This window comes from Montipora capricornis, chromosome 10 (assembly GCF_036669925.1).
Source record: "Montipora capricornis isolate CH-2021 chromosome 10, ASM3666992v2, whole genome shotgun sequence".
Taxonomy (NCBI): domain Eukaryota; kingdom Metazoa; phylum Cnidaria; class Anthozoa; order Scleractinia; family Acroporidae; genus Montipora; species Montipora capricornis.
In genome coordinates this window covers 60454683-60468872 of record NC_090892.1, presented here as the reverse complement: position 1 = coordinate 60468872, position 14190 = coordinate 60454683, and the positions used below count along the sequence as shown (strand labels likewise).

Below are 14190 nucleotides of genomic sequence, written 5' to 3'. Positions count from 1 at the left end.
CCAGTTTCTTTGATTTTTGGGAAAAACTTAAATCTGATCTTAACGTTTCCTGTTTGCCTTAAACGAGACGAGAAATCTCTCTATAGTGTCGACTCTAAAATTACAAACAAACGAACTGTTGAATTATATTTTTTAGAATTGTTTTTGGGTTTTGGCTTCAGTAATTCAATATGGCAGCTGGTCACGTGAGTTAAAATTGGGTTTTTAAGCGTCTGCTTCGCGAAGAAAGAGACGGAAACGCGTACCTTGAGCTTGTAAAAGTGACATCCATATCCCGGCAAAGCTTGGCAATAATCAATGAAGTTGTGCTTGGCATTTCGCTCTGTCATCCCACTGTTTACAAACTGTTCATACTGTGCCTTAATCCTGTGAACAGCAAGCGAATAACTAAAGCTAGAGGATCCAATATTTGCTTCCTCCGTTGGTGAAACACTGAACACGGCAACTTTAACGAAAAGCATGTTTACTCGTTTTGTGATATTTCAGATCGAATTTGTCAGGAACTGAGAGATCACTGAGAGGGACCCTCCCTCCCCTTCAAAGTCAATTTGGGACAGCCACCCTCTCCCCTGCGTGATAAAGAGTGGTGCTCAAACTTGGAGCCACGCTGTGTGCCAAAAAAAGTTAGTTTCGCTAAGCGAATTTGTAGAGAACTGGAGAAAATGTACTGAGCATATAACTTTCTCGACGCATTTTCATCTTCATTCGTCCAAGTCGATCGTAGAATTTGTGAGCCGTCGACTCGTGTAGCAAATGAATAAAATTACAGCTTACCTCTTTCCGATGTTTTTTACTTTGTACATGGATTGATGCAAGCTTGGTTTAATGCGTGACACCGATAGTCTGACGACAAAAAATAATTTTGTACGAGTCAAAATGTCCGATGTTCTATCTCAAGTAAGGGCGCATTCATCATGGCGCATTCTTAAGAGACCAATCCGGAAAAGGAGCACTAACAGATACATTGAGTATAGCCGCTTTCACACCAGAAAACGAACAAGTCGTCAGGACGGACAAATCGTCTGATGTGAAAACGGGACGAACAAATTTTTAGACGACTTAGTCGTATGAAATTTATCCGTCTTGGAAGACGATTTTCAAAGACAATTTGTCCGTCCAGACCAACAAGTCGACCTAAGCACGACCTAAATTCACGTTAGACGAACAAATCGACAAATTAACCACTACTGGGAAATGGTCTAGCGATGGAAGCGGTACTTTATGGGAAGTTTTCAATAAAGTTGGGGCTTGGGTAACCAAGCCTTACCTAGTGCCAGTTTTCCTGCGCTCAAACTCGATCCATTGTCCGTCTTTTATGAATTCACGTCGGACAACACTAGCGGAATTTGTCGTCTTGCATTGACATTAGTCGACCAAAGCATAGGACGATTTGCACGTTTAGACGATTTGTTCGTCTTCTAGAGTGAAAACGCCTATAGCTGTTCTTCTTAACTCGTTGACATTTAGGTTTTTAAATGAACGGAACAGCATATAAACAAATCGTATATTATCATCTGCCTTTGAATTTTCAATTACCATTATTTCCGAAAAAAACACCCAGGTGCCTGGACATGGGATTCGAACCTACTAATACTGAAAGGATTTCGGCATCTCCTTCCGTGGTCTTGTTGACAGAAGCTCTGCTCTGTTCTTGGGCCAATACCGTATATAATATATTCAAAGCCAGAAGAGATATAATCATCGAAATTTAAAATGTTGCTCTTCAAACTCGTATCGAGACTATAGGACGTTTTCGGGTCTTTCTGCAGGTACGGGAAAGCATAGTGTTTTTGGTCGCTTGGGATTAGTCTTTATTTGGAGTTGTTTTGTTCCCTGTCTTTTGTTTCTTTTGTTTTACGTAATTTGTGTTCCGGTACCTGCAGAAGCTGCCACGTCTTCAATCATCCTCTAGAGAAATCACGGTACGACTTCTGGTGAACGAACAAAAGAAACTAATGAGAGATCTTTTGTTTTCATCCACCAACGTGGCGGGGACGACGTTACGTGAAAACCTCCTATTCCAAGCACTGGTTCTACGATCTCGGAAAAATCCATTCCTCTCTCGGAATTGGAATAAACAAAAGAGAATAATCCGCTCAGACATGAAACATTTTAAATCCGACAATTACGACTGGGATCGATTTCATTCCGCTCAAATGGTTCGCTTCTAACTTTTGATCAAGACATTTACAACAAAACGTGATAAGAATTCTTACTTTTCTTTGCTGGATGACAAAAAAGACCATGATGGCTTGCCTCGTACTTCAGCATGCGAGAGATCCTGTGTGGAAAGGTTAAATTCGTAAAAATAAAAACACTTAAACTCCATAACCGAGTAAACGAGCTAAGTACGATTCATAAGAGGCGAATCTATAAAAAAAGGAAATAAAGGGAAAGAAAAGCAACTTTATTTAAGTGTCTAGTCGTTCTAGCACTGGAGCGGTAATACACCTAATCGGCTTACTCAATGTTGACCCAATTCAAAATAAAACGTTTTGTTCCAGGTATTTCCATATCACTTAAATAAGAATGCAACATTATCACGCGAATACAATACTCAAAGAATCTTAATCCCGGCAGATCTGAATTGGGTACAACACCCAGTTAGCCGATTAGGTCTATTGGGAAATCTGTAAACTGAAATCAACAATTAACGCAAATCAAGCCAAAAACGTTGGTTTTTGAGGAGAGTGGAAAAATGGAGTACCCGCAGAAAAACCCCTCGGTGCAGAGAAGAGAACCAAAAATATCAACCCACATGAATCTGGGAATCGAACCCGGGCCACATTGGTAACAGGCGAGTGCTCTCTGCACCCCAATGCGGATCTAAATTGACGAGAACCAAGTCCAAGCTGGCTTAACAGCTCAACTGGTGGAAAGGTATACAGTCTCATTTTTAAACCGTGTACAAGGGTAGCAAACCACAACTAACCATCGCAAAAACGCCGCTCTTAGACTCGCTTTAAATACATAATAAGATATTCCCGGCTTGCACTTCGCGGCGATGATCATTCTATACGCAGTTAAATTTAATTTAACGCAGTTAACAGCAGGGGCGCTTATGTGTCAATTGTGGCCACCTGAGAAGTCAGGTTGGTGCATGAGCCGTGATTTCCCGCGCTTGTGTGGTGTAGGGTGAAACCATAGCGTTGCAACTGTAGTTGTGTGATGGAAAAGCGTGTTTGTGGAGCGTTTTTAACCGTTATTTCCCCTTCCGTCACCCCTGTTTCTTCTGTTTTTATCAGAAGGGAGGCTTATGCATGGCTATGTAGCCGTGGGAGAAGTCTCCATCTTGGTGCTGGCTACCACACCCACACCCAACCTCCACTAGCGAAGGAGTTGTTTGATGACAATTAAGAAGTCGGCAAAATGCTGTTCTTAAACGAGAGCTCTCAAAAGCAAGGAGAGCGCGGGCAGATGATGACGAGCATGGAGACAAAAGCAAAACCTAATTTTTTTTTTTTTTTTTTTTTTTGCGATAGTTCCCTCTTGACCGAAACAAGATCCGCACTCGCCTCGAATATGAAAAACGCAAAATAAAGCGCCTGTTGCGCAGGCTAAAAATCCAGCTGCAAAGGTGTCCGCGTCTCGCACAAACCTCAATGTAGAGTTGGAGTGCACTGAGATAAATACCATCCTCGACTGAACACGGCAAGTTCCCCTTGACAATTGCTTTTTGGCACTAAAAAAATTAAAATCGAGAAATAAATCATCACTATTCCAGAAAGAAAAATCAAAGTCTCTGTGAGACAGCTCACTGATGAAATGTAGAGCATTGGGATATATATTCTACTACGACTTTTAAGACTTTAATTTTGATTAACTCAATGGACAATTCAGAACTACCCCTAAAATGATGAAATAAGAGCGAAGGGTAGATTCAAACCTGCGACACCTGCGCTTCGCGCTTTCGTTTCGAGCACATTCGTACACCAACTCGGCCGCCCGAATGAAAACCGAAATTTACCAGCCCATTCATCAATGAGACTTCGTCATCGATGAGGAAAAAAGGCGATCATCACTCAAAGCATTCCGAGGTAAAAACTCACTTGCTCATATAAAATTGCATGATGCCAATGGTTTGCCTGGAATCTGTCTAAATGACCTTTCTTTGAAGCTCGTTCCTGCAAAAAAAAAAACAAGCAGATTTTCTCAAAAAAAAAAAAAAAAAAACCAGACAATAAATGACGAAATTAAACGTAATACAAAGTGTCTACTTTCTCGGACAACAATAAGTGTAGAAGCAAAAATTTTGTGAGAAAGTGTGGAAATGGTTAAGAATGAATGGAGGCAAATCCCAAAGCCAAAAACATAAAACCTCTACTTTTTTCTCAGCGCGCCAGCGGGCGAATTTCCGAGGCTTGATTTACTGGAGCGCGCGGAGTGTTTCCGATCTTTTCGGCCGACTAACGCCCAACTTTTGCATGATGATTGCCACTTGAAAAAGTAAATCTTTATCACTTTGAATTCCTTCGGCGCGAATTTTGGATGGAAGGAAACTTCGACCTGTTTACGTGGATGATTTAACCCGGTAACTATTTTTCGCTTGGGAAAAATTAAAAATACCATTCACTGGATTTGTAAGTCGGTAAAAGGGAACAATAATTTGCTGAAAGGTATCAAGTTCGGCCTTGGGCTTGAGATCATGGGTCGCACAAGAGACTAAAAACACTTTTTTCCCAATATTGACCTCCTGGAAAGTCAGTAACATTGATGTTTACCGCTCTATAAAACTGTCTCTAGGCCTTACCATCACACTGTGAATAAGATATTCTAAAATTTCAGCACAGGGTAAGTATGGGCCACCAGCTTGCCTCAGAGGAAGAATCACTTCACTCAACTCAGACTGAAAAAAGAAACACAATTATTGCCCTCGACAAAGATGGCAATCATTGGAAAGAAGCAAAGTCCCCGCACCTATATGATGGTTATTAGGTTGATGCAGCCGTGAGAAAGAAGATAAGTTTAATCACTTGGCAACAGGCAAAAGGAAAGCTCAAGATTTTGAGTTCAAGGCCTCGAACCTACGACATCTGTAACTCTGGTGGGGATACTCTACCAATTGAGCAAAAAGAATTCCCGGTAAGTCAAACACTTGTTAAGGTTCTTCCCAGAGAAGACATGTCACTGGTCTGCGCATGTCATGTACCTCAAATATTTTGATACAAGTATCGTAATTGCAACGTATCTCTCATTCTCGTCCCCAGAGCCCGCTTTTCTTTTGGTCAGCAACAAGAACACGGACTCTGGCGTAGGTACTTCATGAATCCCTTGTTATAGTGTATTTAAATACCTTATAATATAATTTAAATACATTATAATAAGAGATACATAAAGTACTTACCGACTCTGGCCACAGCCAACCGTTGACGACCGTTCTGAGAATGCGCAGAAGAGCCGGAAGTCCCCTGGTTTGGCTGTGGCCAGCGTCCATGTTTCTGTTGCTAACCAAAAAAAAGCGGACTCGGGGGACGAGAATAGACCACTTCCATAAATGGCGACCTACTTTACATTCTTTTGTATTTATGTTCATTTTACTTACTGCCCTCATTTTGAAACAAATATTCTTTTGAAATTTGCTTGTCGTAGCGAGGCCAGAAAGGCTTATTAGCATTAAAACAAAAGAATATTTTATTTGGCCCCCATTATGAAAGAGGTCTATGGGTATCTCTAAAAAAAACTATCCACCCTCTGTAATGCATAAACTACTTCAAATGACGAAAACGATAATTTTTCCCTCTGAAGGATTCAGAGAAACACCTGACAGCCCAACTTAAATCTGGTAAGCAAAAAGATAATTCGATTCAAGCTGATCTTTGATCCATGAGAAGGGGAAGCAATCTGGCGTCAAGAGAAAGGACGCAAACGGAAGGCTCCTTTTTCGATTGCTTCTACCGTTATTACAGCAATCAAATCCCACAATACGCCTATTTTACACCCAAAAACTTACATAGGCAATGTTTTCGATTTCTCTTGGAACATCTTCATGTCCCACGAGAAATTGCAAACAATGATTATGCAAAATTTTGGAGGATGAAAGAGGTGTATTATGGGTTTTGAGAAAGTGAAGAATCCCGTTCGGCATTGTATGCACAACTTGCTCCCAGTAATACTGGTCCTTATTTAACTGACCTCAAGTGGATGGAAAGCTGAGTGAACTTTGAAGCGCACGTACTGGGATTCGACCCCGGAGAGCTGTGATGCGGTCCGTGAGAGAGATCCATTACGTCCCCCTTATGATGTCAGAATATACGTTTTATTTGCTACCCGATACTACGGGCCGAAGAGCCAACGGAACAGAGCATAGTGTGAAAACTAACAATCAAAGAGAACAATTTAACTCAACTGCTCATTTCCTTTCAACTTACTTGCATAAGAACATAGCCCCCGTTAACTATGACAAGAAGAACACCTATTGTATTCTGCCTTGTTTTGCAAAGAACGCCGCCGAATGCCAACAAAGGTGGCAGAGAGTATTCAGCAGTTTGTTCTGAGCAATTTTTTTTGCAGCCTCGTGTTCTTGATAATAAAGAAGGTTCCAGAGATGCAGGGTCTCCAAATATCAGGTACAGGAACAAGTTATATCGAAGAAGCGATATGCACGACACTTACCGCCATAACCGGATTATTAACAAAATCCTCCGGGTAATTATCAAGCCAGGCTGTCCATAGTCTCATCAGATAAATGTGAAGAACAGGTAACGGACTATAGGCTTGCATTTGTCCCGTGGAAGGATCGCCATCAAAGTACTTTCCAAACCAAGGATCGTGAAACCTACCAGTCAATAAAATCGGTTTTTTTTTCTTAAAGGATATGAACGGCCGTATTTATAATAGAGGACGTCTAAGACGTCCAGACGCATTAAACGTCTGGCCGTAAGTGCGACTAATATAAATACGGGAAGCACTTAACTTCGACGGCTAGAAATCAAATTCACAATTTTCTTCAAAAGATACTGAGATTTCATCACCAAAGAGACTGTGTGCACTTCATTGCTAAGTGCGTCCCAGTTTAGTGCGTCTCGTCTTTATACTAGACGGCTTGGACGTCTCAGACGACTAAGACGTCTGTTAAGTGCGTCGGTTCGACGCACTTACTTAACTTGAGACGTTTAATTCGTCTGACGTTTAATGCGTTCACCTTATTTCCCGTATTTATACTATTCGTCTAAGACGTCTGAGACGTCTTAGACGTCCTCTAGTATAAATACGGCCAATAACCCACTTCTTGGATAGACGGCTTGCAACCAATCCCTTAAGATACAGATCTACATGTTCCAGCACTCTGCAAAGTCTCTTTTTAGCTTGTGGCTGTTTTTGCTTAGGTGGCCTCATACACCGTAAGCCTTTTTAGAAACACCACTGCCAAGCCGGCCACTGGAAAGAACGGGAAAGCCACAACACCGGGGACTCCATCCGATACTCTTTTCGAACAGTGTGTGGGTTCTTCAACGTCCCACAGGGAACGTATGAACATAGAAGGTATTAATGAGACGGGGCCTACGGTTTGTAGTCCTTATCTGAGAAGACTTCAAATTCTAACCTTCTGAAAATGTCATCACAAAGGCAGCACTTTCTCCTCAGTTATTTTAAGATCTTGATGCTCAACCAACTGAGCCACCACCACTTATTCCAGATAATGATGTAAATGTATAATTGCATAAGGACGTGGACATTGTAGGACGTGAAGAAAATGGAATTATCGCGAACCACATACGACAGTGCAAAGTTATATTTTAAGATGACGTTATCGTCGACGTCGCCATCGTAGATTTTCTCTTCCTATACACGAACAGATGTTTCACATGAAAACACCATTTCCTATCTGTTAATAACACAGTTGGCTCGGTTGGTAGAGTCTGGGACTAGGGTGCGGGAGGGCTTGGGTTCGCACCACAGACCAACCAACACATGACGTTTTTGCAAATGCTTTAAAGCGAGGAGTCGCACCGGTCAAAAAGCAGAGCACCTATAGTTGGTTTTCACTCACGTGACTTGGCGGCCATATTGGTGTAGAAAACAATACAAAATGTATGCATGGAATTTGCATACAAATAGAGTTTGGTTCCCAAAGGAGAGAACGTCTATTGTTCTTGTACACCAACATGGCTGCTGTGACGTCACGTGAAAACGATCTATACGACTAGTCAGACTAGTCTTAGAGCAGTTTTCAAATGACTCTCGAAAGTAATTACGCAATTGCAATTGCTACCCTTGGTGATTGACGTTAAAGTCTCGCGTCAGTTTATCAACCAATGCGAGGGTAAACCAGAACCAATCAACCAATCACTACTTGCACGCGCGACTTTTTCTCGCGCTTTAAGCAAGTTACATGGAATTTGGATTGGTTAATTACGCTGTTTGCACCCGCTGCGACTGGTCGAAGTAATTACTTTGGCATTTGTTTTACGATACTCAATTGAAAATCGCTCTACTACATTCTCTACTCTCCACGTTTTGACTCAAGGTTTTAACGCAACTGAGGACAGAAATTGTTCTGGACTTTCAAGTCTTCTCGTGAAAGTACTATGGACCTTTTCTCCCGGAATCACAATCTTTGCTCATAAACTCAAGTCAAGTCAAGTCAAGTCAAGTCAAGTCAAGTCACCATATTTAACGTCGATAACGCTTATACGTCTGGGAAACGTTCGTGTTGAAACTCAAATAAACTTGCCTTTCCGTCTTTGAAAATTACACCAAAAAATCATCTTTATCAATATTATGAACAAAAAGACTCAATTTCCTTTTCAACAACATTTCTTGGTGTTAAGAAAAGTTCTCCATGAATGGTAGATTCAAAACTCTAAATTTAATCCAAATAAATAAACCGGAAAAATGATAAACAACATAGGGTGAAAAGAAAACAAAAAAACTCTTCTCTTGCACAACTAAATAAAACTTGTACGCATCAACAAATCGTAGGTGTCCTAATAATTAACAATTTATTATTCGACGACGCCGAGCTGAATATCAGTGATTAAAAACCGAGCCTGAGCTGAATGATTGTTTTAGTATAATTACAGTCAGAAACATGTGCATTTTCTTTAAAACAATTAATTTCTTCGTCTGTCACCTCGACAAAACGAATTGGGGCATTTACTATGGGTAATCAAATGGTGACAAGTGAAGTTAGGGAATAATTTTAATAATTTCACGCGCGTTTTACCCATTGTAAGTCCCAAGAGAAAATATAAACAACGCTTATGCAAATTTTGGAGGGACAAACAAAGAGTATTATGGTATTTTTGATACTGGCTAATATCATGTGTGACAAACTACGTTTACAAGACGCCATTTTGGCACTGTAGGAAAAGCTGCCACGGCAACATTGTAATTTAACATGTCATATTTCGTGCCAAAAGTAAGGAGTAATTTGTCACCCACGTTATTATCGCGTAGTAATCACGTCAAGTGCAACCAATCAGCAGAGAATGAAATAGCGAACGCGTGTCACGTGATCACGCGCGCCCAAAGTTCTCCGCAAAGGGGATAGACTCAATTCAAACACTTGGCTTAAAACTCTTGGAGGCTTTTCTTACCTGTGAAGCAGCAACCTCATCAAAATAGTTGGATGTACAAAACTCTTGTAAGTTGTGAGTAAAAAATCAACGATCTGGTCCTCCGTAGCCATTTGTTTGTGGTTCGAGTTAGTGCTCTTGTACCAAGAGTGTTTCTTACTGCGACCGGACCAAGGTGGAAGGTTTAAACCTCCCCACAGTAAGGAGGGGTTGTTAGTGATAATCTCCACGATTTTCTCAATCCGAGCTCCTCTGAGGAAAAAAAATGTTTGGAAAAAAGTAAATTGTGTTATTTAAAGCGAAAAAGCATTGTTACTTCATTCTCCTCAGAGTAACCCTTCAAATATACCACAATTAAAAACTCAAATAACACGAGAAACCAGTTGATTATCAACAACGCATGTGCAGAATTTAATATTATTAGTATTATTGGGGACGGCAAGACGAATTCCACCAGTGATACAACAAGGTTTGAACGTAGTGAGACCACATTCACAATCAGGGGTCCGGTTATTCGAAAGCCGATTAACTTAATCCAGGATTAGCATAAAATTTGGTTCTATTTTTTCAACGTTTTGGTGAACTTTGCTTATGTTTGATTTTCAAGATTGACTTCCTCTAATGCAAAATTTTGCCGAATATCAGCATTAACAACATTTGGGAATAGAGAAATAAACTCCATGGTTGATTTTTAATCTGGGATTAGCGTTAATCGGCTTTCGAACAAAGTCTCGAAAGTCCCGAAAACTTTTCGGGCCCGAAAAGCCATTTGTGAAACCGCCAACCACTTGTTTTGGAAAGCCGATCTTTTAACATGTTTTCAAACTAACTAAAAGAAACATGTCTTTGAAGTTTTACGACTTAAATCCTCTCCACTCTTGAGATACAAAAGGAATTTTGACACCCGAAAATGCCCTGAAAAGTTCTGGGACTTTCGAGAAACGGTCCCCAGTTCCTTACACAGGAACAAGTGACCCCAACAAATGAAAACTAATTTTCATACGAAAAACTTCGCACTTAGACTCGCTTTGAAGAGGAAGGCAGACATGAACTCGGAAATGGCCTATTGACCTTCTCCCAACTGTCTGGCTTCATTGGAGAAGTAATGAGTTTGATTCCCATGGGAGCCACCTAAGAGACAATGGCTTAAAATTGTCTAAATAAGCGATGGGATCATTTCTCTCTTTCATTTATACAATAAAATTATTATTGGACAAGAATTCTGCATCTTCTAAATAAAAAGGCAAGTATTCTTTCATATTTAGGTGCAATTGTGAATTACAGCTATGAGGCATTTTTGTAAGCATGAATGAATTTCACATGAAACTACTTACTTCACAAACAAATGTTCCTCTTCTGCAGAATCTGCAAATAACACATCAAGCTTCTCATCTCCTGTAAGAAAATAATTATTAGGAACACTTCAGTAAGGGCATGGTGTTGGTACCGTTAAAAGACAAATGTTATTGCCTCAGTTGCTTTTGTAACCATTTTAAATAAAATTCTGAAAAATTCTGAAAGCAGAGAGGGAGACTAGCGAGATCGAATCACACGCAGGATCAATGCTAGTAAGTATCCATATTATTGCTGGTCTCTTAGACCAAGGGCTCATGGAATTTCATGGTACATATGGTACAATCTATTTCCACAGTCACTAACTATAACTGTGTTAACCATTTTCTCATCTTGTACATTTAGTGAATTGGACATGTACAGACAGACTTGTCACTGAAGCGACTAAACAAGCACAGTGCATGTCACCTTTCTGCCTGTGTCATCAGTCCAAAGGCTTCCTTCACAATGGCAGCCAATTAAAATTTTCTTCTGTTCTTAGAAGTAATAAGCCTTTACAGCCTTATTAATGTGAACTAAATTCCAAAGACTATTTGTTCTTAAAAGGGAGGTGCGGTAGCCGCATGGTTAGTGCGCTCGACTCCGGATCGAGTGGTCTGGGTTCGGGCACTGGCCGGGGACATTGTGTTGTGTTGTGTTCTTAGGAAAGACACTTTACTCTCACAGTACCTCTTTCCACCCTGGTGTATAAATGGGTACCCGTGAATTTAATGCTGGGGGTAACCCTGCGATGGACTGGCATCCCATCCAGAGGGGAGTAGAAATACTCCTAGTCGCTTCATGCTACAGAAACCGGGATAAGCTCCGGCCTAATGGGCCACTTGGCTCGTTTTTACATTTGTTTTAAAATGAGGGAAGTAAGCCTAATCAACATAAATACAAAAAAATGTAATGGTGGTTGCCATTTATGGAAGTGGTCTACTAGACTACATCTACGGACAAAATGGATAAAGGGATTTGGTTTCTAAAGAAACTGTATTGCTGCATTGGTGAGGAAGTGAAACACAGAAATTAGTTTATCAACTGGGTTGATATTGTAAATTGACTGCCGCAAAGAAATTCGAAAGCTGATGTTTTGCTCTGATGAAGGGCTGACGCTCAAAATGTCAGGTTTCAAATTTATTTCTCGTGGTCAATTAAAAGAACCATTTGCATGCACCAACAGGTCAGTTTAAAGACTATTAGTTTTGTGTATACAAAGCATTTCGACACTCATTCTGTATTTTCTTACCAGGAACACGTTTAAACAAATAAATGCTTCCAACATCAAAGCAACCCAAATAAATCAAGCCACGAGCTGCATGGTATCGCACTCTGAGAACCAAAGAAAAATTAAAGCTTATCATTGCTTACACTGTACAGTTCAAAGGAATACATGGTTGTCCATAATTTCTGCATTTAAAGAGACTATGTCACGTAATCTTAGGGTGTTTCGGGGAAATCTTTAGTTTTCGAGTTTAAAACTCGAAAATGATAATGGGGAATTCCTTTACTGATAAAATTCTTACATCACAAACAAGATGATTCTGAGCAAAAACGACCTTTATCCAGGAAAATTGCATAAACTTGAAAAACATCAGGCCAACCTTTTTTCAAGACTACCCAAATGCAATACATTTCAATCTTATCAGAAAGCCATAAGACTTGAAACGTGTAACGGCCCCTTGTGTGCTGGGAAACAAGCTTCTGAATATTCAATTTGCCAAGTACCATATTTGGAACAACAAGAGCGAGGGGTTTCCAAATATGGTACTTTGCACTGAAACATTCAACCAATCAGTTCCCACTGAAAATTCGGAAGCTGTGAACGCGCGTTACACGTTTCATCCCTTATGGGTTTCTGATCTTATCCATTTGTTTCAATCCACACTTCTCTTTCCTTTTATTGTATTTCTTTTATGTCGTTCAACAGGTTCAAGTGGTTATTGCAATATTTCATTCCACTTTTTGGGCATTTTGGGTGTCATGAAATTACATCATTTTTTGCATTGACATAGCCACTTTAAAAAATATTGTCTCGATAATAACATATTACCTGGCATCCCCACAGCTTAGCAATTGCTTCAGTCCTTCCACACCTCCATTTAGTTCAATCTACAGAGATTTTTGAAAAAGTCAATAATCTACCATTTTCCAAAGTGTGCTGTAGCAAAACATTGGCTTTTATATTTTGATCCTTAGCTTTAGCCCAGGTTAAGTGGAATAGGGAAAAAAATTCTTATCCTACTAAAGGATATAATACACAAAAATTTACATCTTAGAATAGATGACTGGTGTCTGACTTGAGACATTCTTCCTGATTTTCATTTTATTTCTTATTCAGTTTAGTATTAAAAATTCATTACTATTAGGCACTTTTAAAGGAGTGTAATAACTCTAAACAATGTCCAGATTTAGCTAATAATAAGCTAATATTACTTTGACACTTACACAATGTCACTCACTCATTCATTCATTCATTGGACACGGATGTGGTAAATGTTATTTTGTATTTTTATTAGTTACGGTAATGTTCAAAGAACAAAACCTTCCTCTAAAGAGTAAGGCACAATAAAGAATACTATTACTATTACTATTCATTCATTCTCATTCCTTCCTTCCTTCATTCATTCAATCCTGAGAGTGACAGTTATAGATTTTACTCTGTCTAACGCCAGACGATTTTACTCTTCAACGGGGGCTGCTTCAGGGATGAATACGTTAACAATGTAGGTCCACTTAAAAACTATGAGACTTATGGATTGAACTCTCAGACTGTCTAATGCCAGACGATTACTCTTTCCGACTATTGTACTCGTCAATGGGGACTGCTTTAAGGATGACTGGGTTAAACCTTAAGCTTAACTGTTTTCCAACAAAACCAGCCCTCACTAACAAGTACAATCGTCTGCTGTTAGACAGAATAAAATCCTTACAATGTATGTGTCACTCTCAGGAGGGAAGGGTTAAGGAGGTGGTATGGCTCTTTAGGGTGTTGATTTGAACGCAGACACCCTACAGCGGAGGTTCAAATCCTAGTCTTACCACCACCTGGATTTGTCTTTGGTGGGTGACCAATTTCAATTGAAATTATTTCTCGAGTAGTATCTAATCCAGCATCCTAAAAAGCCATGCTCAACTTTTTTTGGACAGTTATGGGGGTCTTAAATTAATGCTGAAACATTTTTGTTAACACAACAATGTTGGTAACCGGTTGCCTTCTTGAGTAGGCTACTGTTGGGTTCATAATTTATTTGAATTGTTTATTTCTAAATACTGCCCATTAACGTTAACATATGAAATAATAATAACAATAATAATAATAATAATAATAATATTA

The 14190-nt window shown here is 39.8% G+C and overlaps 1 protein-coding gene across 1 annotated transcript in view; it reads right to left on the bottom strand.

Annotated features, from left to right (window-relative positions):
* Positions 1-14190, bottom strand: part of LOC138019314 (uncharacterized) — a 50532-nt gene that overhangs the window by 19028 nt on the left and 17314 nt on the right. The window contains exons 12-22 of the mRNA XM_068866061.1: positions 12907-12965; positions 12103-12185; positions 10853-10913; positions 9540-9770; positions 6613-6775; positions 4751-4846; positions 4050-4124; positions 3599-3682; positions 2217-2281; positions 775-843; positions 246-366 (exon numbers count right to left, since the gene is read on the bottom strand). Coding sequence (XP_068722162.1) covers positions 246-366; positions 775-843; positions 2217-2281; positions 3599-3682; positions 4050-4124; positions 4751-4846; positions 6613-6775; positions 9540-9770; positions 10853-10913; positions 12103-12185; positions 12907-12965 — 1107 coding nt within the window. The remainder of the gene's footprint in view (positions 1-245; positions 367-774; positions 844-2216; positions 2282-3598; positions 3683-4049; positions 4125-4750; positions 4847-6612; positions 6776-9539; positions 9771-10852; positions 10914-12102; positions 12186-12906; positions 12966-14190) is intronic.